The 25,780-nt window shown below is 40.6% G+C and overlaps 1 protein-coding gene across 1 annotated transcript in view; it reads left to right on the forward strand.

Moving 5' to 3' along the window:
• RSBN1L (round spermatid basic protein 1 like) overlaps window positions 1–25,780 on the forward strand; it is a gene marked incomplete at both ends in the record, with an annotated part of 78,924 nt that overhangs the window by 48,570 nt on the left and 4,574 nt on the right. Inside the window, 2 exons of the mRNA XM_080701478.1 lie at window positions 16,198–16,335; window positions 18,268–18,410. Coding sequence (XP_080557604.1) covers window positions 16,198–16,335; window positions 18,268–18,410 — 281 coding nt within the window. The remainder of the gene's footprint in view (window positions 1–16,197; window positions 16,336–18,267; window positions 18,411–25,780) is intronic.

Consider the following 25,780-nt stretch of genomic DNA (forward strand, 5'->3'; position numbering starts at 1 on the left):
TATGAGGTTACACCTGTGTTTAGTGACAGAACCAGGACTGGCATCTAGTGATCACGTTTGTCAACAATGAGCACTAGCCGGTCGTGGTGGCGCACACTTGTAATCCCCGCGCTTGGGAGGCGGAGACAGGAGGATCACGCAGGTTCAAAGCCAGCCTTGCTGGCTTAAGAGACCCTGTTTCCAAATTTTAAAAAATATAAAAAATAGGTCTGGGAGTGCAGACTGGAGGTAGAAGGGTTTTCAGGAACACCAGTACCACCAAAAAAAAAAAAAAAAAAAAAAAAAAAAAAAAAAAAAAAAAAAGTACTGAATGTGCTAAGGACTCCACTAAGCATTTTTTAATGTAATAACTCATTTAGTGTTCATTACAATTTTAGCAACAAAGAAACAGGTACAGTAAACTGCAAACAAATGATCTAGCACTGAGGAATTGAGCAAGTTGTTTCTTCTTGTTGATAAGGAACAATAAGAGAAGATATAAATTTGCTCAGAGATCATTCACTTGTCAGTTATTGTGGGTCTGCTAAATGCCAAGTCTTGTTGTAGGCCTTTTGGCTCTCTATCCCAGTTGTTTCTGCAGTGTGGAAAACTTTCTTGTTACAAGGTACATGTTTATTTCAGTAACCTTTTAAGTGTAATAATCACTTATGTTGATGTATTTACATTGTATGCTTTTTCAAACAACTTTTAAAGTAAGGTTAGGAATTACTTATTTTTTTATTAAATGATAAAAGCTTTTCTTTGAACTGCACTACATAACTCTTTTTGCCATTAAAACAATGAGATGCTGGACTTGCCAATGTTGCCAGTTTGTGCTTAGGCTGTAAATTTCAGCTCCCTGAGGAACCATCTACCCTGGTTGCCACCATCCCTCATGTAAGACAGGACACTAAATGTGCAAAGTCTGTATTCCTTTATTACTGGATCCCCCAGATCTTACTCCTTTGGTATGGGAAAGAATATCCAGTGAAAAGCTACCCCAAAACCGCCCATTTGATAATTTCCACACATTGTTTTTTTGTTTTTTGTTTTTTGTAGTGGTGGTGCTGGGGATTGACCCAGGCATTCTATCTCTGAATTACAACCACCAGCCATCTTTTATTTTTATTTGGAAAGAGGGTCTCAACAAGTTGCTGAGAATCTGCTTCAGTTGCTAAAGCAGGCCTCAGGCCTGCTATCCTCCTGTCTCAGCCTCCCAAGAACTAGAATTACAGATGTATGCCACAATGCCTGGCCCCACACGTTGTACTCTTGTTTTGTAAGACCGTAGAAGACAAAGGAAGTTGTTTTCAAGATTAGCAGTAGTGTTGGGCTTGTCTTTATGTACCGGCTTCATGAAACTGAATGGGATTCAAAAGAAAAGTAGCAGAAGAAAAGTGAACATATTTATTCCTTTTAGTTCTATTTCTAATCCCCTGAGTCTTCCCAGTAAAAGCTGTATTTCTTAACCTAATTTTGTAGTATTCCTTCAGGAACTGATTTTTCTTTTTTTTAAGTAAACCTTCTAGTTAAGTATAATATGTGCCGGGCATGGTGGCACCATGCCTTCAATCCTAGTATATGGGAGGCTGAGACAAGAGAATTGCAGGTTTGAGACCAGGCTCAACAACATAGTGAGGCTCTCAGCAATCTAGCAAGACCCTATTGCAAAACACTGGGAGTGTACCTTGGTGATAGAATATTCGTGTGTTCAATCCCCAGTAACACACACTCATACACATATACACAAATAAGTAACAGAAAAGTGTACATACATATTACCTATGTATAGTGTGATATACCTTCATAACATGAAGACACCATGATTTTTAATTTTTTTTTTTTTTTTTTTTTTGTGTGTGTGGTACTTGGGATGGAACCCAGGGGCTTTCTATCTCTGAGCTACACCCCCAGCCCTATTTTATTCTTTTATTTTGAAACAAGAGTCACACTAAGTTGTGGAGGGCTCACTCAGTTGCTGAGGCTGGCCAAGAACTTGCAATCCCCCTGTCTCAAGTACTATACTCCCAGACCTATCTTATATTTTATTTGGAAACAGGGTCTCACTAAGTTGCTGAGAGCCTCACTAAGTAGCTGAGGCTGGCTTCGAACCCGTGTGATCCTCCTGTCTCAGCCTCCCAAGTGTGGAGATTACAAGGGTGCGCCCCCACACTCGGCCATTATGGTTAGTTTTTAATGGAGTGTTGCAGTTGTGCATGATGGCGAAATCCATAGTGATCTCTCAGTTGGTTTGCTTCCTTCCCCAGACCGCCCCGTTCCCTGCCCCCTCCCTTCCTCATCCCTTTCCACTACTCTGCTGGTCTTGCTCCTCATTTTCACGAGTTCCCTTTCCTTTTCTTTTCTCTCTCTCCCTTCCACAGGTGAGGAAAAACACCCGTGGCCCTTGATTTTTCTGGGTCTGGTTTACCTCACTTAGCATGATGTCCTCCAGTTCCATTCATTTTCCCTGCAAATGACATAATTTGTTACTTAGTGAGGCTCTTTGCAACTCAGTGAGACCCTGTTTCAAAAACAAAGAAAAAGATAAGGCTGGGGGTGTGTCTCAGTGGTAGAATGGCCCTGGATTTCAGCCCCAGTACTGCAAAAAAAAAAAAAAAAAAGTCCATTTGAGAATAGAAACATAAACATGGATTGTTTCAGAGTTTGAGCCTGTTTATATCAGTTAACTTTTGCTTCATTATGGCTGAGTAAAGCTTTATTGTGTCTATATGCCACATTTTCTTTATTCATCTGCTGGTGTACACCTAAGTTGGTCTTACAACTTGGTTATTGTGAATTGTGCTGTTAAATACCCATGATTTTTATTTTATTTTTTTATTTTTGGTACTGGGGGTTGAACCCAGGGGCATTCTACCTCCAAGCTTCACCCCCAGCCCTACATTTTATTCTTTATTTTGAAACAGGGTCTCATTAAGTAGTTGAGGTTGGCCTCGAACCTGCAATTTTTCTGCCTCAGCCTCTCAAGTACTGGGATTACAAGTGTGCACCACCATGCCAGGTTTACCCATTTCTTTTCATTTTAATTTAATTTTTTTTTGATGGTACTGGGGTTCCTGGAAACCCTTCTACCTCTGGGCTACACCCCCAGACCTACTTTACATTTTTATTTGGAATCAGGGTCTCTTAAGCTAGCGAGGCTGACTTCGAACCAGAGTGATCCTCTTGTCTCCGCCTCCCAAGCGTGGGGATTACAAGCGTGTGCCACCATGCCCGGTTTACCCATGGTTTTTAAAAGTTCGATCTTAGCTGGGCGTGGTGGCGCATACCTGAAATCCCAGTACTTGGGAGGTTAAGATAGGAGGATCTCAGGTTTGAGGCCAGTTTCACAACTTAGCAAGGCCCTTAGCAACTTAGTGAGACCCTATTTAAAAATAAAAAGTAGTAGCTGGGTGAAGTTGGTATATGCTTGTAATTCCAGTACTTGGAAGGCTAAGACAGGAGGATTGCAGGTTCAAAGTCAGCCCTGGCAACTTAGTGAGGCTTTCAGAACCCTAGTGAAACCCTTTTTCCAAATAAAGAAATAAAATCAGGTTGGGTGCCTTGCTTGGAGGTAGAATGCTTCTGGGTTCAATCCCTAGTACCAAAATTAAAATGATAAACAAACAAATAAAATATAAAAAGGGCTGGGGGTGTAGCTTGGAGGTAGAATCTCCCTTGGTTCAATCCCCACTACCAAAATTAGAATAATAAATAAATAAATAAACAATAAATAAAATTTAAAAAGGGCTGGGGGTGTAGCTTGGAGGTAGAATGTCCTTTGGTTCAATCTTTCCAGTGCTTCCCACATACCAAAAAAATATTAGTAACCAGAAGCCTTTCCCAAACTGTATGATAAAAGTCCATTTTATCATATGTATAATATCAAGTCCAGGTGTGGTTGCGCATACTTGTAATCCCAGCATTTGGGAGGCTGAGACAGGAGGATCGCGGTTCACGGACAGTCTCAGCTACTTAGTGAGGCCCTTTGCAACTCAGTGAGACCCTGTTTCAAAAACAAAGAATAAAAAATAGGGCTGGGATGTAGCTCAGTGGTAGAATGCCCCTCAGTTTCACCCCCAGTACTGCAAAACAAAACGAAAGTCCATTTGGGAATAGAAACATAAACATGGATTTTTCAGAGTTTGCAACCTATTTATATCTGTTAACTTTTGCTACTTTAATCAGACATCTTCAAAATAAAAAGAGTGATTACATCAGTGCTCTGTATCTGCAGGTTCTGCATCCATGGATTCAATCAAACTACAGACCCAAAATGTAGGTAGGCTTGTGATGGTTGTATTTGTACTGAACTGTATAGACTTTATCTTGTCAGTAGTCCCTAAACAATATAATAGGTATTTACATTGTATATGGTATCATAAGTAACTTAGAGGTGATTTAGAGTATATAGGAGTCTTTGTGTAGGTTATCTGCAAATACCATGCTATTTGTTTTTTGGGGAAAGTGCTGGGGAATGAACCTAGGGACTTTTTGTGTATGTGTGGTACTGGGGATTGATCCCAGGGGTGTTCTATGTCTGAGCTATACCCTTTGCCCTATTTTCTGTTTTATTTTGAAACAGGGTTTCACTAAGTTGTGAAGGGCCTCACCAAGTTGCTGAGGTTGGCCTCAAGCCTGCAATCTTCCTGTCTCAGCCTCCCAAGTACTGGGATCACAGGTGTGCACCACCATGCCCGGCTAACCTTAGGGGTATTCTGCCTCTAACCCACATCCCCAGCCCTATTTATTTATTTATTTATTGGTGGTACTAGGGGTGGAACCCAGAGGCTTTCTACCTCTGGGCTATAATCCCAGACCCATTTTATATTTTATTTGGAAACAGGGTCTTACTAAGTTGCTGAGAGCCTCACTAAGTAGCTGAGGCTGGCTTTGGACCTGAGTGATCCTTCTGTCTCAGCCTCCCAAGCGTGGGGATTACAAGCGTGCGCCACCACGCCCGGCTCCCCCAGCCCTTTTTAACTTTTGTTTTGTGTCATGTTTGAAACAAGGTCTCCCTAGGTTGCTGAAAGTCTCCCTAAATTACTGAGTCTGGTCTCAAACCTGGGATTCTTCTGTCTCAGCCTCCCAAGTATGGGGATATAGGTGTATGTCACCAGGCTCCACTAATAATACGCTGTTTTATATAAAGGACATGAACATCCTCATCCTTGGATTTTGATATTGAGAGTTTTTTTCTAGTACCACTGAGCTACATTCCATTCAATTTTAATTTTAATTTTTTTTTCTTTGTGATACAGGGGATGGAACCCTAGGGCCTTCTATTTCTAAGCTACACCCCCAGCCCTATTTTATTTTTTATTTGTTGCTGAGCACCTCACTAAGTTGCTGAGGCTCACTTAAAAACCTACAATCCTCCTGTCTCAGGCCTCCCAAGTACTGAGATTACAGGCGTGCACTGCCACTCCTGGCTCCCATCGCTTTCTTTTTTTTTTTTTTTCTTTCCCCAGTACTGGTGATGGAACCCAGGGGCATTCTACCTCTGAGCTACACCCCCAACCCAATTTTTTATTCTCTATTTTGAAACAGGGTCTCACTGAGTTGAGAAGGGACTCACTAAGTAGCTGAGGCTGTCCGTGAACCTGGATTCTCTTGTCTTAGCCTCCTGAATGCTGGGATTTCAAGCATGCACCACTATGCCTACCCTTTTTAATATGATACAGTGTCTTACCAAGTTACTGTGCCTGGTCTTGAACTTGTGATCTTCCTGTCAAGGAGCTGGGCTTCACCACACCTGGCCTCTTGGTCTCAACGCTGTGTGTGTGTGTGTGTGTGTGTGTGTGTGTGTGTGTGTGTGTGTACTGGGGGTGGAACCCAGGGGCTTTTCTACCTCCAGGCTATATTCCCAGACCTATTTTATACTTTGTTTGGAAACAGGGTCTCATTAAGTTGCTGAGAGCCTAAGTAGCTGAAGCTGGCTTCGAGCCTGTGCAATCCTCCTGTCTCAGCCTCCTGAATGCTGGGATTACAAGCGTGCGCCACCACGCCTGGCTTTTTTTTTTTTTTGGCGGGTTTGGGGATGGAACCCAGGGAATTCGACCTCAAAGTTATGCCCCCTGCCCTATTTTTTTTTTTATTCTTTATTTTGAAATGGGGTGTCAGTTGCAGAGGGCCTCATTAAATAGCTGCGGCTGTCCGCGAACTGAGATCCTCTGGTCTCAGCCTCCCGAATGCTGGGATTACAAGCATGTGCCACAATACCCAGCTTACCCAGCCCTTTTTATTTTATTTTATTGTGCCTTTCTAAGTTACAGCATTCTGGCCTTGAACTTGTGATCCTACTGTCTCAGCCTCTCAAGTACTGGGATAATAATAGGGTATGCCACCATGCCTGGCTTTGTATCCTACAACTTTGCCAAATTCATTTTTTAGTTCTAATAGTTTTTTGATGGACTGTCTGAGCTATACCCCCAGCCCTATTTTTTATTTTTTATTTTGAAACAGGATCTCACTGAGTTGCAAAGTGCCTAAGTAATAGCTGAGGCTGTCCACGAACCATGGTCTTTTTGTCTCAGCCTCCTGAATGCTGGGATGACAAGCATGTGCCACCAGGCCCAGCTGTTTTATTTAAATATTTATTCAAAAACCTGTTGTGCTCCTGTGTCTTAGATGCTAGGGATACAAAAAAGCAATTAAAGCAAGAGTTTTGCTGGATGCAGTGGTGGCCACCTATCATTGGCAGTACTTGAGAGGCTGAGACAGGAGGATTGCAGGTGTGAGGCCAGCCTGGGAAACTTGGAGAGACCCTATTTCAAAATAAAAATAAAATAGGGCTAGGGGTGTAGTTCAGAAGTAAAATACCCCTGGGTTCAATCCCCAGGACTCCTCTCTCCACGAAAGAAAACCAGGAGTTTTATCTGGAAAAAAAAAAAAAAAGAGATTTGTTTTGTCATTTTACCCTTAATTTAGAGCCTACTCTGAACCTTGTAAGAACTCTGAGAAGCTGGGAGTGGTGGTACATGCTTGTAATCTCAGTACTTGGGAGGCTGAGACAGGAAGATCACGTGTTCGTGGCCAGCCTCCACAACTTAGTGAGACTATTTCTAAATAAAAGAATAAAATGAGACTGGGGTTATAGCTCAGGTAGAATGCCTCTGGGTTCCATCCCCCATACCAACCATACCAGCCAACCAACCAACATCTGTGAGAATATGAAAACTGGAGCCATTTTCTTCTAAACCACCCTTCTGCCAATTCTATACTCCAAATATTATTTTATCCTGGTTCTGAATTGATCCTCAAGTAACATGTCAGAGTTTAACTGGTGATTAAAGATCTGCTGTTTTATTTATTTATCTATTTATTTATTTTTGTTTGCTTGTTTTGTGGTACTGGGGATGGAACCCAGGAGCATTCTTTCTCCAAGCAACATACCCAGCCCTATTTTTTATTCTTAATTTTGAAACAGGGTCTCACTAAGTTGCAAAGGGCCTCGCTAAGTAGCTGAGGCTGTCTGCGAACCACGATCCTCCTGTCTCAGCCTCCCAAATGCTGAGATTACAAGCGTGCACCATCAAGCCCGGCTTAGATCTGCTGTTTTTGTTTTTTGTGTGTGTGTCTGTGGGGGGAGGGGGGGATTGTGGTACTGGGGTCCACGTGGAACCCAGGGGCTTTTCTACCTCCAGGCTATACTCCCAGACCTATTTTATACTTTATTTGGAAACAGGGTCTCACTAAGTTACTGAGAGCCTCACTAAGTAGCTGAAGCTGGATTTGAATCTGTGCGATCCTCCTGTCTCAGCCTCCCAACCGTGCGCCACCACGTCCGGCGATCTACTGTTTTAATGATTGTTAATACATCTGATCTGATTTAGATTTGCTATGTTGAACTGATAGGAGAAGGAGATAATTTTTTAATTCATGCTGGAACCATTCACTGTGTTTGGCCAATAAAACAGTTTGATGTGCCATCTGTGAAACATTGCCTGCTTTTGTACAAAATTTTCTTTTTGACCAATTGTGCATGCCACATCCTCCATAGATACACAAAATGTTACCATAGCCAGGTGTGGTCACTCATGCCTGTAATCCTAGTACTTTTTAGAATGGGACAAGAGGATTGTAGGTTGCAGGTTAGAGGCCAGCTTCAGCAATTTAGGGAAATTTAAAAGTATGTTCCAGCCGGGCGTGGTGGCGCATGCTTGTAATCCCCACTTGGGAGGCAGAGACAGGAGGATCGCGCAGGTTCGAAGCCAGCCACGCGCGCTGGCTTAGGAGACCCTGTTTCCAAATAAAAATGTAAAAATAGGTCTGGGAGTGTAGCCCGGAGGTAGAAGGGCTTCCAGGAACCCCAGTACCACCAAAAAAAAAAAAAAAAAAAAAAAAAAAAAAGTATGTTCCAGATGTGATGGGGAAATGGCTCCCCCTTGTGGTACACTTCTTTGACGTTCAGATTGCCTCTGTAAAAACGAGATGAGCATGTCTCAGACTCCCTATCACTTCGCACCCCCTGAAAACAACCCAGCAGAATGGAATCAACAGCCTCTTATACCTAACTGCCTTGATTTTTAGCTCTAATAATTATCCTACTTTTCGTTTTCTTCAAATTGATACTGATACAAGCAAAAACATGTATATCTTATGTATTTATTATGGATCACTGTTATATTCTGAAGAACTTTTAATGTCTTGGGTTATTGATAGGTACACTAAAACAACTATAAAAAAAGGATTTTTTAAAAATTAACTTTTATTTTTTATAAGTGGAACATATTGAGAGTGGTGTACATTTACATTGTGCTTCATGCCCTTCCCTCTCCTTCCCTCCCAATGTGACCAGGTTAATCATGTTGTATTTATGCTATTACACATATTCGTATGTAGCTCCTCCATTGAACAACCTCAGCTTTCTTCCTCTCCTATCCTTCCGTTCAAGCTTTGTTGAGATTTCCCCTCCATCATCTGGAGTCCCTCTGGTATTTCCACTACTCCCTAGCTTGGACATATTAGAGAAAACATATGTCCCTTCTCTTTCTGTGCTTGACTAATCTCACTTAACATAATGTTCTCTAGTTCCTTCCATCTTCTTGCAAATGCGATTATTTTATTTTTCTTTATAGCTGAATAGAATTCCATTGTGTGTGTTTCCCATAATTTTGCAATCCACTTGTCTGTTGATGGAGATCTAGGTTGGTTCCATATTTTGGCTATTACAAACTGTGCTGCTATGAACATGGGTATGCATATGTTACAGTAGTTCTCTGATTTCAACCCCTTTGGGAAGATACCCAGGAGTGGTATAGCTGGATCAAATGGTGGATCTATTCCCAGTTTTCTAAGGAATCTCCATACTGATCTCCATAGTGGCTGAACTACTTTGCACTCCCACCAACATTGTAAGAGTTCCTCTTTCCCCACATCCTCGCCAGCAAGTGTTGTTGTTTGATTTCTTTAGGTTTGCCACTCTGATTGGGGTTAGATGGAATCTCAGCATAGTTTTGATTTGCATCTCCCTGATGGCTAGTGATGTTGAACATCTTTTCATGTATCTATTGGCCATTTGTATCTCTTCTTTTGTGAAATGTCTATTCATTTCAGTTGCCCATTTCTTGATTGGGTTGTTTGTTTTGCTAGTGTAGAGTCTTTTGAGTTCTTTCTATATTCTGAATATTAGCCCCCTATCAGAGTGGTGGCTGGTAAAGATCTTCAAGAATTCCCCTTAAAATCAGGCACAAGACAAGGATGCCCATTATCACCTCTCCTTTTCAACATAGTCCTTGATTCTCTTGCCACAGCAGTAAGACAAGAGAAGGAAATCAAAGGAATTCAAATAGGAAGAGAGGAGCTGAAACTATCCTTATTTGCAGATGACATGATTCTTTATCTAGAAGATCCAATGAACTCAATCAAAAGACTTCTGGAGCTGATTAACCAATTCAGCAAAGTTTCAGGATACAAAATCAACCTAAAGAAATCATTTGCTTTTCTTTATGCCAACAATGAATCCACATTGAAAAAAATAAAGAAAACTATTCCATTTACTATAACCTCTAAACCAATAAAATACCTAGGAATAAACCTAACCAAAGATGTAAAAGACCTCTACAGAGAAAACTACAAAACATTAAAGAAAGAAATTGAAGACGACCTTGGAAGATGGAAAGATCTCCCTTGCTCATGGATAGGCAGGATTAATATAATCAAAATGGCCATTCTGCCAAAAGTGATCTATAGATTCAATGCAATCCCCATTAAAATACCAACAACATTTCTCGTAGACCTGGAAAAATCAGTTATGAATTTTGTATGGAGGAAGACCCAGAATAGCCAAAGCAATTCTCAGCAACAAGAACCAGGCAGGAGGCATCACAATCCCGGACTTCAAATTATACTGTAGAGCAATAGTAGTAAAAACAGCATGGTATTGGCACAACAATAGGCAGACTGACCAGTGGAACAGAATAGAAGATACAGAAACAAACCCTCACATCTATCGTCAACTGATCTTTGACAAAGGGGCCAAACTCATACACTGGAGAAAAGACAGCCTTTTTAACAAATGGTGCTGGGAGAACTGGCTATCCATTTGTAGAAAGTTGGATCTGAATCCTTACTTCTCACCATGCACAGGAATCAACTCGAAATGGATCAAAGACTTAGAAATTAGACCTGAGACTGTGAAGTCATTAGAGAAAGGCATAGGATCTACACTCCAACATATAGGTACAGGGAGTGACTTTCTCAATAAGACTTCCAAAGCACAGGAAATTAAAGCAAGAATTAATAAGTGGGGTCTTTTCAAACTAAAAAGTTTCTTCTCATCAAAGGAAACCATCAAGAGCCTAAAAAAAGGATTTTGAAGTCAATAGTTTGTATAATATTAGACCAAATAAGTTGTTTCTTTCTATGAGAATTCTCAGAAACTTTGTGTGTGTGCCAGACTACTCAAGTAAAAATAGAATTATCCCACCCTACTGAACCATAGAATTCCCTTCTCAGGGAACTCATTTTGGGAAATAGCAAATTGTTTCACATAAATTATCTATGTTTAATTCCTTAGTACCATATTTGCTTCTTTCCTTATAGCAATCTTTATAAGTAAAATAAAACAGTATTCTGGTTTATTTTTGGTAATGTGTTTCCTACTAGGCTACTTTTTACTTTTTATAGCAAGCAGATCTCAGAATTATAAAAATGGCTTTTCTTTTTTCTTTGTTTTTTGGTGCTACTGGGAATTGAATCCATGGCCTTGAACATGCTAAGGAAGTGCTCTAACACTGAACTATATACCTCCCTAGCTATTTTTGAATTTTATTTTGAGACAGGTTCTCACTCTTGTCCAGTCTGGCCTCCAGTTTGAAATCCTTCTGCCTCGGTCTGAATTGCAGGCCTGAGCCACCATGCCTGCTGAAGACAGCTTTATCATACAAAGATTATATGTGGAATAATAAATACAGTTTTAGTTTAAATATAATTTAATTCATCTTCTGCTAACCAAAGCTTTTGAGACTTTTTTTTATTTTTGTGGTACTGGGGATGGAATCCTTCTACCTCCGGGCTACACTCCCAGACCTATTTTATTTTTTTTTTTTGGAAACAAGGTGTGATCCTCCTGCTCCTCCCAAGCACAGGGATTACAAGTGTGCCCCACCACACCCGGTGAGACTTATTATTGACATTGGTGATAGATACAATTCCTACTTGCTTTTTTTTTTTTTTTTTTTTTTTTGGTGGTACTGGGGGTGGAACCCAGAGGCTTTCTACCTCCAGGCTATGCTCCCAGACCTATTTTATATTTTATTTGGAAACAGGGTCTCACTAAGTTGCTGAAAGCCTCACTAAGTAGCTGAGGCTGGCTTCGAACCCGTGCGATCCTCCTGTCTCAGCCTTCCAAGTGCGGGGATTACGAGCGAGCGTGCGCCACCACGCCCGGCTCTTGCTTTCTTATTTTTATTTTTGTAATATTTACAGAGAATAAACAAGGGAAGGAGTGAAAATGTACCATGATGGTTGTGGTTTTTATTTTGGGGGTTGAGGGAGAGACTCTTAAGAAGGAGATTTGGATGAAGAATATTATATCTCTTCTAAAAAACACAAATATAAGCTTCTGAAAAAATATATGCATAAGTGTATCAGTTCTTTTATTGTGTTCTTTTTGAGAGATACATATGTAACTTAAGAGGTTCCTATATAAGGGAACCTTTTATGGTTTTGTGCATTTCTGTTTAGAAAGAAAATACACATTTTAAAATAATGACATGTTTTGGGTTTTTTTTGTGTGTGTGTGTGGTACCTAGATTTTTTGTGTGTGTGGTACTGGGAATGGAGCCCAGAGGCATTTTGCCTCCAACCTACACCCTCAGCCCTATTTTTAATTATTTATTTTTAAAGTTATTTTTGCAGTACTGGAAATGGAACCCAAGGGCATTGTACCTCCGAGGTATACCCCCATTCCTAATTTTTATTCTTTATTTTGAAACAGGGCCTCACTGAGTTGCAAAGGACCTCACTAAGTACCTGAGGCTGTTGCGACCTCAATCCTCCTTTCTCAGCCTCCCGAATACTGGGATTCCAAGTGTGTACCACCATGCCTAGCTTATTCTTTATTTTGAAACAGGGTTCACTCAGTTGCAGAGGGCATCACTGAGTAGTGAGGCTGTCCTTGAACACAGATCCTCCTGTCTTAGCCTCCCAAATGCTGAGATTACAAGGGTGTACCACCACACCTGGCTATGTTTTGATTTTATTTAGGTCAGTTTTTAAACTGCATCTGAAAACTAATGGTCTACCGAAATAAATAGAAGCAAATATAGTAATCTCACATCTAATGCCATCACCATGTGTGAGGCTTTCCAGAAAAATTGATTTTTACATAAACGGAACATATGTGACATATTTTAACTCTTTTCTGTCATGGTTTATCATTATGATGCAGAGAGAGTGACACCCTAGAGCAGTTGCTGAAGTACTTACCTCCTCATTCCAGATGTGTGGTCTTGTCCTTTCTGATCTTAGAAATTGTTGTAGTGTGCCGGATACAGGAATATGTATAAGGAAGGGACATTTGCCAGGCGTGGTGGCGCATGCTTGTAATCCCAGTACTTGGGAGACTGAGACAGGATCTCAGGTTTGTGGCCAGCCTCTGCTACTCAGTGAGACCCTGTTTCAAAATAAAGAATAAAGCCGGGCGTGGTGGCACATGCTTGTAATCCCAGCATTTGGGAGGCTGAGACCAGAGTATTGAGGTTCGTGGACAGCCTCAGCTACTTGGTGAGGCCCTCCACAACTCAGTGAGACCCTGTTTCAAAATAAAGAATAAAACATTGGGCAGGGGTTATAGTTTGGAGGTCAAATGCCTCTGGGTTCCATCCCCAGACCTGCAAAAAAAAAAAAAAAAAAATTAAAAATAAATAATAAAAAATTGGGCTGGGGTAAAAGAAAAGAAAAGAACAAAGAAGAAGGAGCTATTTTATGAGCCATGGTCTTTGTGGCATTTATTTGGGGCACTTTGAGAATTTTTTGGGGGGTGGGGATAGTGGGATTGAACCCAGAGGCATTTTTATTTTTATTTTTTTTTAAAAGAATCTGCATTTTTTTTTTAAAACTGGAGATTGAATCCAGGGGCATTCTACCTCAGAACTATACCCTCAGCCCTTTTTATTTTTAATTTTGAAGCAGGGTTTCACCATTTTGATGAGGCTGGTCTTGAATCTGTGATCCTCTTGTTTTAGCATCACAAATACTGGGATTATAGGTGTGTGTCACCATGCCCAGCCATATTTTGTTTTAACAGTTTAAGTGCCATCTACTTATTTTATCAAGAGGTATATACTTTTCTATATTGAATACATTGTTAATGTGTAATTTGCTATGTCTAAAACGTTAAAGTGATGTTAACTCATACTAAAACAGTAATCCCCACTGTTTTAGTATGAGTTTGAGATACTAGGTTATTAAACTAGAAAGTTGTGTGAAATAACATATAATAAAAAGTTATATCACAACATTTTAAAATTCAAATTACTTTGAAAATAAACATTTTGATATCTCCAATAAAATTTAGGTTTTGGGGGGATATATGTGGAATTGAACCCAGGAATTTTCTACTTCTCAGCTATATTCCTAGCCTTTTTTTCTTGTTTTTCTTTCTTTCTTTTTTTTTTTTTTTTGTGGTACTGGGGTTCCTGGAAGCCCTTCTACCTCTGGGCTATACTCCCAGACCTATTTTATACTTTTTTAAATTTTTGGAAACAGGGTCTCTTATGCGTGATCCTCCTGTCTCCGCCTCCCAAGTGCGGGAATTACAAGCAAGCGCCACCATGCCCAGCTTCCTTGCCATTTTTAAAATTCTTATTTTGAGACAGGGTCTTGTTAAGTTGCTTAGTATCTTTTTGTTTGTTTGTTTTGTTTTTTGTGGTACTAGGTATTGAACCAAGGAGCATTCTGTCTCCAAGCTATATACCCTAGCTCGCTCTTTCTTTCTTTCTTTCTTTCTTTCTTTCTTTCTTTCTTTCTTTCTTTCTCTCTCTCTCTCTCTCTCTCTCTCTCTCTCTCTCTCTTTCTTTCTTTCTTTCTTTCTTTCTTTCTTTCTTTCTGTGTGGTACTGGGGGGTGGAACCCAGGGGCTTTTCTACCTCCAGGCTATATTCCCAGACCTATTTTATACTTTGTTTGGAAACAGGGTCTCACTAAGTTGCTGAGAGCCTAAGTAGCTGAGGGTGGTTTCAAACCTGTGCAGTCCTTCTGTCTCAGCCTCCCAGGTGCTGGGATTATAAGCGTGCGCCACCATACCCAGTTTATTCTTTATTTTTGAAACAGGGTCTAACTAAGTTATGGAAGGCTTCACTAAGTAGCTGAGGCTGTCTGTGAACCTGGGATCCTCCTGTCTCAGCCTCCCAAGTGCAGGGATTACAAGCGTGCACCACCACACCCAGATAAATTTGTTTTTAATATACATTTATTGGTGCATTGTCTCACATCATGATGTAAATTATGTTGCTAATGACATACATGCACATAGCACTTGGTGGGTTTTTCCCTCTCTCTCTTTATCCCCGCTTCCCATACATGGTACTGAGATTGACTTTGGCATTCTCACATGTGTACATAAAGCCAATGGTAGTGATTTCTTCATTGATCCTCACTCTTCCCCCTTCCATTTCCCCAGGCCACCTCCCTGTCTCCGCTCAGGTTTTTCTCCAATTATCTGGAGTCCCTCTGGTATCCGATCACTCCCTAGCTTTCACATATTAGAGAAGAAATATGACCCTTTACTTTTTGTGACTCCTCACCCTATCTTTTATTCTTTGTTTGAAAACAGGTTCTCACTAGGCTGCGGAAGGCCTCACTAATAGCTGAGGCTGGCTGTGAACCTGCGATCCTCCTGTCTCAGCCTCCCAAGTGCTGGGATTCCAAGCTTGCACCGCCTTGCCCAGCTTGCCCAGTGTTTGGTCTTGTTTCTTGTTTGTTTATTTGGTGGTACTAGGGATGGAACCCAGGGGCAACCCAGGGGCATTCTATCTCTGAGCTACACCTCCAGCCCAGTTTTTTTTTATTTGATATTTTGAAATAGGGTCTCACTGAGTTGCAGATGGCCTCACCAAGTAGCTGAGGCTGTTCACGAACCATGATCCTCCTGTATCAGCCTCCCAAATGCTGGGATTACATACAAGCGTGCGCCACCACGCCTGGCTCTTGCCCAGTGCTTTAATCGGCATAGTCACTGCTGTGCTCTAAAAGACCTCATGACATAACTAAGAGAGGTGAAGATTTATATGCTCACAGTTCTTGAGGTTTCAGTCCATGTTAGACTAGGCCCCATCTACAAAGTTCAGGGTAGAAGCAAAGAAGAGAGAGCAAGGGTGGGGCCTTGTTTGTTTGTTTGTTTTTTGCAGTACTGGGGATAGAACCCAGGGACATTCTACTTCCCAGCTACACCTTCAGCCCTAGTTTTTATTCTTTATTTTGAAACCAGGTCTTACTGAGTTGCAAAGGGCCTCACTAAATAGCCGAGGCTGTCTGCGAACCGTGATCCTTACTTAGGTCTCAGCCTCTCAAATGCTGGGATTACAAGCGGGCGCCACCACGCCTGGCTGGGTGGGGCTTTTAAAAAATGCTGTTTTTGTTACTGTTAGTAGAAACTTTTTGGGTTCTGTTTTCTTGCCTTCTATAATGTTCTAATATTCTGTGTGTAATTTATTATTACACGTTGATAGCAAGCATTCTCGTATGTGTAATGTTTAATTAAATTCCTATTCTTTAGGTAAAAAGGACATATTCTCATGGTACTTACAGAGCTGGCCCAATGCGACAAATAAGCTTGGTGGGAGCAGTTGATGAAGAAGTGGGAGATTACTTCCCTGAGTTCCTTGACATGTTAGAAGATTCACCGTTTTTAAAAGTAAGTGAAAATGATCTGTGCAATATAAATTGCAGGTGTTAGTTTCACACTAAAGCTGATATATATGAATGGCTATGGTACTGGGGACAGAACCCAGGGGCCTTCTACCTCCAGGCTACACCCCCAGACCAAATGTTTTATTTGGAAACAGGATCTCACTAAGTTGCTGAGAGCCTCACTAAGTAGCTGAGGCTGGCTTCGAACCTGTGCGATCCTTCTGTCTCAGCCTCCCAAGCGCGGGGATTACAAGCGTGCGCCACCACCCCCAACCAATTTTTTTTTTTAAGGGGAAGAAATAGGGAACAGTAGTCTTTTTTTAGTGTGTATATGTGACTTCTGAGGTCTTAATTGTAATGGCAAAGCCAAGTGGTCAGCCAGAAAATGACATTTACCTGTTACTGCCACTTTAAGAAATTAGGTTCCATCTATTATCAGCTCTTTATACACTGTAGTACCAAGGGATTTAGGAATATGGGAAAACTTAGTGAGGCCCTCTGCAACTTAGTGAGATTCTGTTTCCATATAAAAAATAAAATAGTGCGGGGGTATAGCTCAGAGGTAGAATGCCCCTGAGCTCAATCTCTAGTGCCGCCAAAAAAAAAAAAAAAAAAAAAAAAAAAAAAAAAGAGTAGTTTGACATTGTGGAAAACTGGCCTGGGAAGTTTTACATCTGTATTTTTAGCTTGGCTATATATAGCTAGGTTGGCCAAACCATTTGAATATTCAGGATTTTGGTTTCTTCATCTATAAAATAAGACAGGCCATGTAGTGAAATAACCCCATTAAATTCTTTAAATAATTACTATCCAAATTTCTTTTTAAAACAGTTTCTGCATTTCAGGAAATGTTTCAGTCCCTTATTCTGGGTTGTTGGGGCTTTCCCATTGGAAGATAAATCTCTGAGCTGTGTAGTTAGATAAATTAATCAGTAATTCAGAGGTCACTGCTAATGTATAAGAATGTGAGATCGGGAGCTGGGCATGGTGGCACATGCTTGGGAGGCAGAGACAGGAGGATCACGCAGGTTTGAAGCCAGCCTCACTGGTTTAAGAGACCTTGTTTCCAAATAAATTTTAAGAATAGGTCTGGGAATGTAGCCCGGAGGTAGAAGGATTCCATCTCCAGTACCACAAAAAAAAAAAAAAAAAAAAAAAAGTGAAATCTGTTTATCTCTGATATTTTCTGGTAAAAAGAAAAAATTTGGTAAAAGAATCAATTAGGAACATTCCAAGAGAATACTTAGGCTTGAATAATTCCATCTCCCACCATATTTTGTTATTTTTTTATTTTTGAGATGGGATCTTGCTATGTTGCCCAGACTAGTATCGAACTCTTGGACTCAAGTGATCAGCCTGTATCAGCCTCCCAAGTAGCTGGGGCTATAGGCATGCACCACTGTGCCATGCTTTTATTGTTCATTAACTTGTTTTTCTATATTCTTTGAGCACTTGCTTATTTCATCAACTTAACGAAAATCATGACTCATACATTTGGCAGATGGAAAAATAACAAATGATGAATACAGTAAGTTATATCTCTGGCAGGGGCATCCAAGCATAAATATTCTTTTGGTATGTTTGAAACAATTTTTTTTTTTTTTTTGCGGGTCTGGGGATGGAACCCAGAGGCATTTGACCTCTGAGCTACATCCCCTGCCCTATCTTTTATTCTTTGTTTTGAAACAGGGTCTCCCTAAGTTGGAGAGGGCCTCATTAAGTAGCTGAGGCTGTCTGCAAACCGCGATCCTCCAGTCTCAGCCTCCCAAATGCTGGGATTACAAGCGTGTGCCACCATGCTTGAAACAAATTTTTTAATCTAAATGTATATTTTCAAATGCTTAATTTGTATATGAATGGGTATTTATGAGGGATGCAGTTTTCTTTATATTTCAAGATAAATTTAAACATAATGTGTGTAATTTTTTGTTTCTAGTGTACACTGCCATGGGGGACACTATCTAGTCTAAAATTAGAGAGTCGAAAAGATAGTGATGATGGTCCCATTATGTGGGTACGTCCAGGAGAACAAATGATCCCTGTGGCTGATATGCCAAAGTCACCTTTCAAAAGGAAAAGGTATGTTGAATACAATTTTTTATTGCTTAAAATGGATGTTTACATGTTGATGTGTGTGAAAATTTGCGGGAGGAGGAAGGGAAGGTTTAGAGCATAATTGGAAAGCCAGGCGTGGTGGCGCACGCTTGTAATCCCCGCGTTTGGGAGGCTGAGACAGGAGGATCGCACGGGTTCGAAGCCAGCCTCAGCTACTTATTGAGGCTTTCAGCAACTTAGTGAGACTCTGTTTTCAAATAAAATAGAAAAAAAGGTCTGGGAGTATAGCCTGGAGGTAGAAAGCCTCTAGGTTCCACCCCCAGTAGCACACACACACACACACACACAAAAAGAGCATAATTGGAATGTAAATCCAAAAAAGCTATATATGGCCAAGTGTGGTGGCTCATGCCTGTAATCCCAATACTTGGGAGGTTGAGACAAGGAGGGTTGTAGGTTTGAGACTAACCTCAGCAATAATAATATTCTTAGCAACCTAATGAGACACTGTTTTAAAATAAAGACAGCTAGGTATATAGCTTGGAGGAAGAATACTCCTGGGTTAAATTCTTAGTTCTAACCACCACCAAAAAAGAAAAAGGGAAAAAAAAGAAGCTATGTATGCTGTTCCAAAATATTCAGTATAAATAGATATGAGAAATATAGGCAAATGACAGTAAATTATAACTAGGAATGGAGAAAATGTCTCTCATACTGAAACATTATAAGCTATTTGGGAATAAATTTAACAAGAAGTATTAGCTGGATGTGGTGATGCACACCTGAATCCCAGTACTTGGGAGTCTCAGATAGGAGGATGGCAGGTGCACAGCCACCCATAGCAATTTAGCAAAGCCCTCTGCAATTTAGTGAGACTTTATTTCAAAATAAAATATAAAAAAATAGGTCTGGGGCTTGGCATGGTGGCGCATGCTTGTAATCTCAGTACTTGGGAGGCTGAGACAGGAGGATCACAGGTTTGTGGCCAGCCTGAGCTACTTAGTAAGGCCCTCCTCAACTTAGTGAAACCTTATTTCAAAATAAAAAATAAAATAAGATGGAGCTCCAAGGTTGAATGCCCCTGGGTTCAATCGCCAGTAACACACACACAGACACACACAAAGAAAGACAAGAAAGAGCCGGGCATGGTGGCGCACACTTGGGAGGCGGAGACAGGAGGATCGCGCAGGTTCGAAGCCAGCCTCACTGGCTTAAGAGACCCTGTTTCCAAATAAAAAAAAGTATAAAAATAGGTCTGGGAGTATAGCCCGGAGGTAGAAGGGCTTCCAGGAATCCCCGTACCACCAAAAAAAAAAAAAAAAGAAAAAGAAAGAAAGAAAGAAAGAAAGAGATTTAAACATCACAGATAAAATATAGAAATGTTAGCATAGAAAATTTTAAGCCTGGAAGAGATCTCCCTAAGCAAGACAAAAATTCACAGTGGCAGTACTCTTTGGGAAAGAATAGCAACAAAAAAGTTCAAAATCTCAGTGGTAGTAATGTGTGACAGCCTAAAGTAATGTGTGACAGCCTAAAGTAATGTATGAGGAGAATTCCCAAGCCTGGTGGTAGGGCGCACTTGCAGGACCAGCTACTGAGAGACTGAGGCTGGAGGACATTGAGTTTGAACCCATCTAAGCAACATAATGACACCCTGTCTCAAAAAAAAAAAAAAAAAAATGAGGAAAATGTAAAACAACCCAGTAGAAATATAAACCTTACTGCATGCAGGTAAGTTTATTTTAGAAAAATTTGAGATAGTCTGCCCTTTGTATTTGCAAACATTATTATTTGTGGTTTTTTTTGTTTTGTTTTGTTTGTGGTACTGGGAATGGAACCCAGGGGCATTATATCTCTGAGATATACCCCCAGCCCTATTTTTTTAGTTTATTTATTTATTTAGTGGGTCTGGGGATGGAATACAGAGGCAACCTCCAAACTTCACTCCCTGCCCTGTTTTTTATTCTTTATTTTGAAACAGGGTCTCACTAAGTTGCAGGGAGCCTCACTAAGTAGCGGAGGCTGTCTGGGAACTGCAATCCTCCTGTCTCAGCCTCCCAAATGCTAGGATTACAAGTGTGCACCACCACACCCAGCTTAGTCTTTTTATTTTTTTGAAACAGGGTCTCACTGAGTTGTGAAGGGCCTCCTTAAGTAGCTGAGACTGTCCCTGAAATGCGATCCTCTGGTTTTCACCTACGGAATGCTGGGATTACAAGCGTGTACCACCACGCCCGGCTTTGCAAACATTATTAATAAAGCAGTAAATAATACAGGCTGGAAAGCATGTGAAGTAGTCTTTTATGTATTGTTGCTAGAAGGATGAACTGCTATAATCATTTTCTGAAAGTATTTAACTGTGATCTAATACTGCCACTTTGGGAGATCTTTTCTAAGAAAAACATTTAAACCTGCTTGAGTGTCCACCAGCTAGGGGAATAGCTGAATAAATTTTGTAATTCTCATTAAAGAATACAGTGAGCCAGGCGTGGTGGCGCACACTTGTAATCCCAGCATTCGGGAGGTTGAGACCAGAGGATCGCCGTTTGCGGACAGCGAAGCCCTGCACAACTTAATGAGACCCTGTTTCAAAACAAAGAATAAAAAAAATAGGGCAGGGGGTGTAGCTCGGAGGTTGAATGCCCCTGGGTTTCATTCTCAGAACTGCAAAAAAAAAAAAAAAAGAATATGGTGAAATAGTTAAAATGGTATTTTTAAAAAGAGCAAAATGGATTGTGAATGCCCTTCCAATTTAGAAGACATAAAAAAACACTTTTAACTATTCCACCATATTCTTTTATAAGAATATATAATTCTATCATTATGAAAAGAAATAAAAACTTAAAATAGGCCCTGATAGCCAGGTATCGTGGTTCATGCTTGTAATCCTAGTACTTAGAAGGATGAGACAGAAGGATCACATGTTCAGAGCCAGCCTTACGAACTTAGATTCTCAGCGACTTAGTGAGACCGTTTCCAAATAAAAAAAATAAGTCTGGAGGTATATCCTGGAGGTAGAAGGCCCCTGGGTTCTACCCCCAATACCACAAAAATAAATAAATAAAATAAATAAATACGTAAATCCCTGCATAAATGTGTATTATGTGAGCATGGAGAAAGGCTTTATTTATTTATTTATTTATTTATGGTGCTGGGGGTCGAACCCAGAGGCTCTCTACCATCAGGCTACACTCCCAGACCTATTTTTCTATTTTATTTGGAAATAGGGTCTCACTAAGTTGCTGAGAGCCTCACTAAGTAGCTGAGGCTGGGTTTGAACCTATGTGATCCTCCTGTCTCAGCCTCTCAAGTACTGGGATTACAAGTGTGTGCCACCATGCCTGGCCTGGAGAAAGTTTTGTTTTTTTTTTTTTTTTTAAAGCTGAGTGTGGTGGCACACACTTATAATCCCAATCCCAGTATTTGGAAGACAGACAGGATTGCATGTTCAAGGTCATCTTCAGCAACATAGTGAGATCCTATTTAAAAAAAAAAAGTACTGGGGTTAGCACAGAAGTAGTGTATGCTCCTGGGTTCAATTCCCAGTACACACACACACACACACACACACACACAAAAAAAAAAAAAAAAAAAAAAAAAAAAAAAAAGAGGAGGAAAAGGAGAAAGAGAATGGTTTGGGGAAATGTTAATGTTGTAGGAATAGAAATGGTGATGCTAGAGGAGATAATACCTTTTTCTCTGGATGCTTAAGGTGGTTTTAGTGATGGCAGTGAGTGATTATTGATTAAAACAAAAACAGAATAGAAGAACAAAGTTATTGAGTTGTGGCGATTCCTCTTCGGAACTTGGGAGGGAGAGACCTGAAATGACAGAACCGGACAATTGCCTCTTCTCGTGCAACTGACAAAATTTATTTTCTAAAACCAAGATCTTTATACCCTTCTCCAGTTAGGTTGATCATCAGATCCTAGTAGAAAAGAGTAAACACCAAAGTATAATAGTGGGGTATTAAGTGAAGGACATGTAAATCACTAACCATAAGCAAGACAAAAAGAAGACCTGTGACATCACAGGTCTTGTGATTAAGATCAGCCCCATGATTACAGGTCTTGTGATTAAAATCAGTCCCCTGCTCTCACTGGTGGGTCTTAGAGGGCAAATTCAGGAAAGGACAGGAGTCACACCCAGAGTTTTGGAGGATTGGACCTTTCGTAGAATCTCCTTTAACTCTTTAGGAACCTTTCGCTCCTCAGGCTTCATCTATGTCCTCCATCATTGAGTAAATAGGTTGTATGGTGGCAAAGTGTTGGTTTTACTACTAATGTGTTTCTAACATATGTGTTTAGATACAGTGTCCAGTGCATAATAATTATTATTGGATGATAATTATTTCTTTTTTACTTTTTTTGTGGTGCTGGGATTGAACCTAGGGGTACTCATTACTAAACCATATCTCCAGCTCTTTTTATTTTATTTTGAGACAAGGTCTGATTATTTTGCTCAGCTGGCCTCGAACTTGGCCTTAGCCTCTCGAGTAGCTGGGATTACAGGTGTGTGCCTGCTACCATGTATGTCAGGATGAATGAAATTGTACAAGTTAATTTTAAAGTTGGTAGTAAGCTGGTCATGATGGTGCAGGCTTGTAATCCCAGTACTTGGGATGCTGAGACAGGAGGAATGCAGGTTTGAGGATAGCTCAGCAACTAGTGAGACTCATCGACCCTGTTTCAAAATAAAAATAACATAGTTCAAATAAAAATAGATCTGTTGGAGTAGCTCAGGTAGAATGCCCCTTGGCTTCGTCTTTGTACCACACACAAATAAAAATAAAGCTGATAGTAAATGTAAAATTGATGTTTCTAAGGAGCTCTTTCTCTTTTTAGGATTTATAAATCTTTTTCTGAATCTGCAGTCTCTTCCCAGAACAATGCAGATTTACACACACTTTTAGATATAACGGGTTCTCCAACTCTGTAAAGAACTTCCCCTACACCTCAGGGTTTAACAGCCCATGGTATATGTTATGGTTTCACATCCTTTTACAGTCTCACCAACTAATAACAGCACTCTGCCAGGCTCTGCACTAAATGCTGTGTATGCTTTAATGAATGAGTGTGGTGTTAATGAGACCAGACTTGTGGGCTTTATTTTTTTATATATATATATATATATTTTTTTTTTTTTTGCGGGTCTGGGGATGGAACCCAGGGACATTCGACCTCCGAGCTACACCCCCTGCCCTGTTTTTTATTCTTTATTTCTTTATTTGAATCCAGGTCTCACTGAGTTGCAGAGGGCCTCACTAAGTAGCTGAGGCTGTCTGTGAACCGCAATCCTCAGGTCTTAGCCTCCCGAATGCTGGGATTACAAGCATGTGCCACTTCACCCAGCCAGACTTGTGGGCTTTAAAGCCTGTTAGCTTTTCAGAGGAAACAATGATATTGCCTAGCTTTTTTTTTTTTTTTTTTTTTTTTGCAGTTACTGGGGATGGAACCCAGGGGCATTCTATCTCCAGTCTACACTCCCAGCCCAGTTTTTTATTCTTTATCTTGAAACAAGGTCTCACTGAGTTGCAAAGGGCCTCATGAAGTAGATGAGGCTGTCTCAGAACCGCGATCCTCCAGTCTCAGCCTCCCGAATGCTGGGATTACAAGTGTGCGCCACCACGCCCGGCTTGCCTAGCTTTTTGATAGATGTGTAGAACAATAATTACAAAGAGCAAAACATTATAGTTTGTATATGTGTGTGTGTTTGCGTGCACACACGTGTGCATGTGTGTTAAGACTATAATGCAGGAGTGCACAAAGAGCAGTAAGTAGTAAGGATCAAGAGTGGGCAGTTAGGGAACTAAGTTACCTCTAGGAAGATGAACTAGGACAAGAGGGGGAAATTATGCATGCAATCTGGAGTTGTCTCTGGAAGAGATGGAAACACCATAGAGGAAGATGAATGAGGACCTCTGGCCAGAGTTCTCATTCTTTTCCCCACACTACAGCAGAATTGTCGAGGTTTCTGCAGTGAATGAGGCTACGCAGGCATCAGATTCTGTATGAATTTGGATTCTGGAAGGTGAGCAGTGAAGAGCGGGGCATGGTAGATGGCTGTCTTTCAGGACAGAGCCAAGAGTTTCCTCTCTACCTCCAATAAACCATATATAAACTCTGAGAGAGAGGACACCTCAGCTGACATGTCTCAGTCACTATCCTCAGTGCCTAGACTACTACCTGGCACATAGTTTGTGTCCTATAAGTACTGAATTATTTTTAAAAGTTACCTGTTTATTCTAGAATATATCTTGTGTTATCCAAGTGATTAGATTAAATCTAAAGCCCAGATAAAGGTGCTGGCTATAATAGTTATCCCTTACCCTGAGGGATATAGTCCAAGACCTCAGTGGATGAAGCCACAGATGGTACTCAATGGTATATATGCTGTGTTTTTTCTTGTACATACATATTTATAATAAAGTTTAATTTGTAAACTAGACATAGTGACAGATTAACAATAATAACTTATAAAATGGCACAATTTTAACAATATACTGTATTAAAAGATAGACGGGCGTGGTGGCGCACGCTTGTAATCCCAGCACTTGGGAGGCGGAGACAGGAGAAGCGCACGGGTTCAAAGCCAGCCTTATTGGCTTGGGAGACCCTGTTTCCAAATAAAAATATAAAATAGGTCTGGGAGTGTAGCCAGGAGGTAGAAGGGTTTCTAGGAAGCACAGTACCCCCCCCACACACACACACAGGGTACTAGTGAGCCGGGGGTGGTGGTGCACGCTTGTAATCCCAGCATTCGGGAGGCTGAGACTGGAGGATTGCAGTTTGCGGACAGCCTCAGCTACTTAGTGAGGCCCTCCACAACTTAGTGAGACCCTGTTTCAAATTAAAGAATAAAAAATAGGGCAGGGGGTGTAGGTCGGAGGTCGAATGCCCCTGGGTTCCATCCTCAGACCTGCAAAAAAAAAAAAAAGAGGGTACTACTATATAGTGAACATAAGTGAACTAAACCATCTGTAGTTTAATTTCTTATCCAAGTAAATATTTTCTTCTTTCAGTTACCACTTTTATGAAGTTATATTAGGAAAATGAGAATTATACATTTGTTTTTATTCATTAAAAAAATAAAAGAAGCCAGATGTGGTTGTGTACACTTGTAATCCCAGTACTTAGGAGGCTGAGACAGGAGGATCAAAGGTACCTGGCCAGCCTCAGCTACTTAGTGAGGTCCTCTGTAACTTAGTGAGACTCTGTTTCAAAGTAAAGAATAGAAAATGGGGCTGGGGGTGTAGTTTGGAGATAGAGGTAGAATGCCCCTTTAATCCCATTACCTGGCAGGTTGAGATAAGAGGTTCCCAGGTTTGAGATCAGCCTCATCAATTTAGCAAGTCCTCTAGCAATTTAGTGAGACCCTGTTTCAAAATTAAAATT

Source organism: Muscardinus avellanarius (assembly GCF_963383645.1).
Source record: "Muscardinus avellanarius genome assembly, chromosome: 9".
In the NCBI taxonomy this organism is placed as follows: domain Eukaryota; kingdom Metazoa; phylum Chordata; class Mammalia; order Rodentia; family Gliridae; genus Muscardinus; species Muscardinus avellanarius.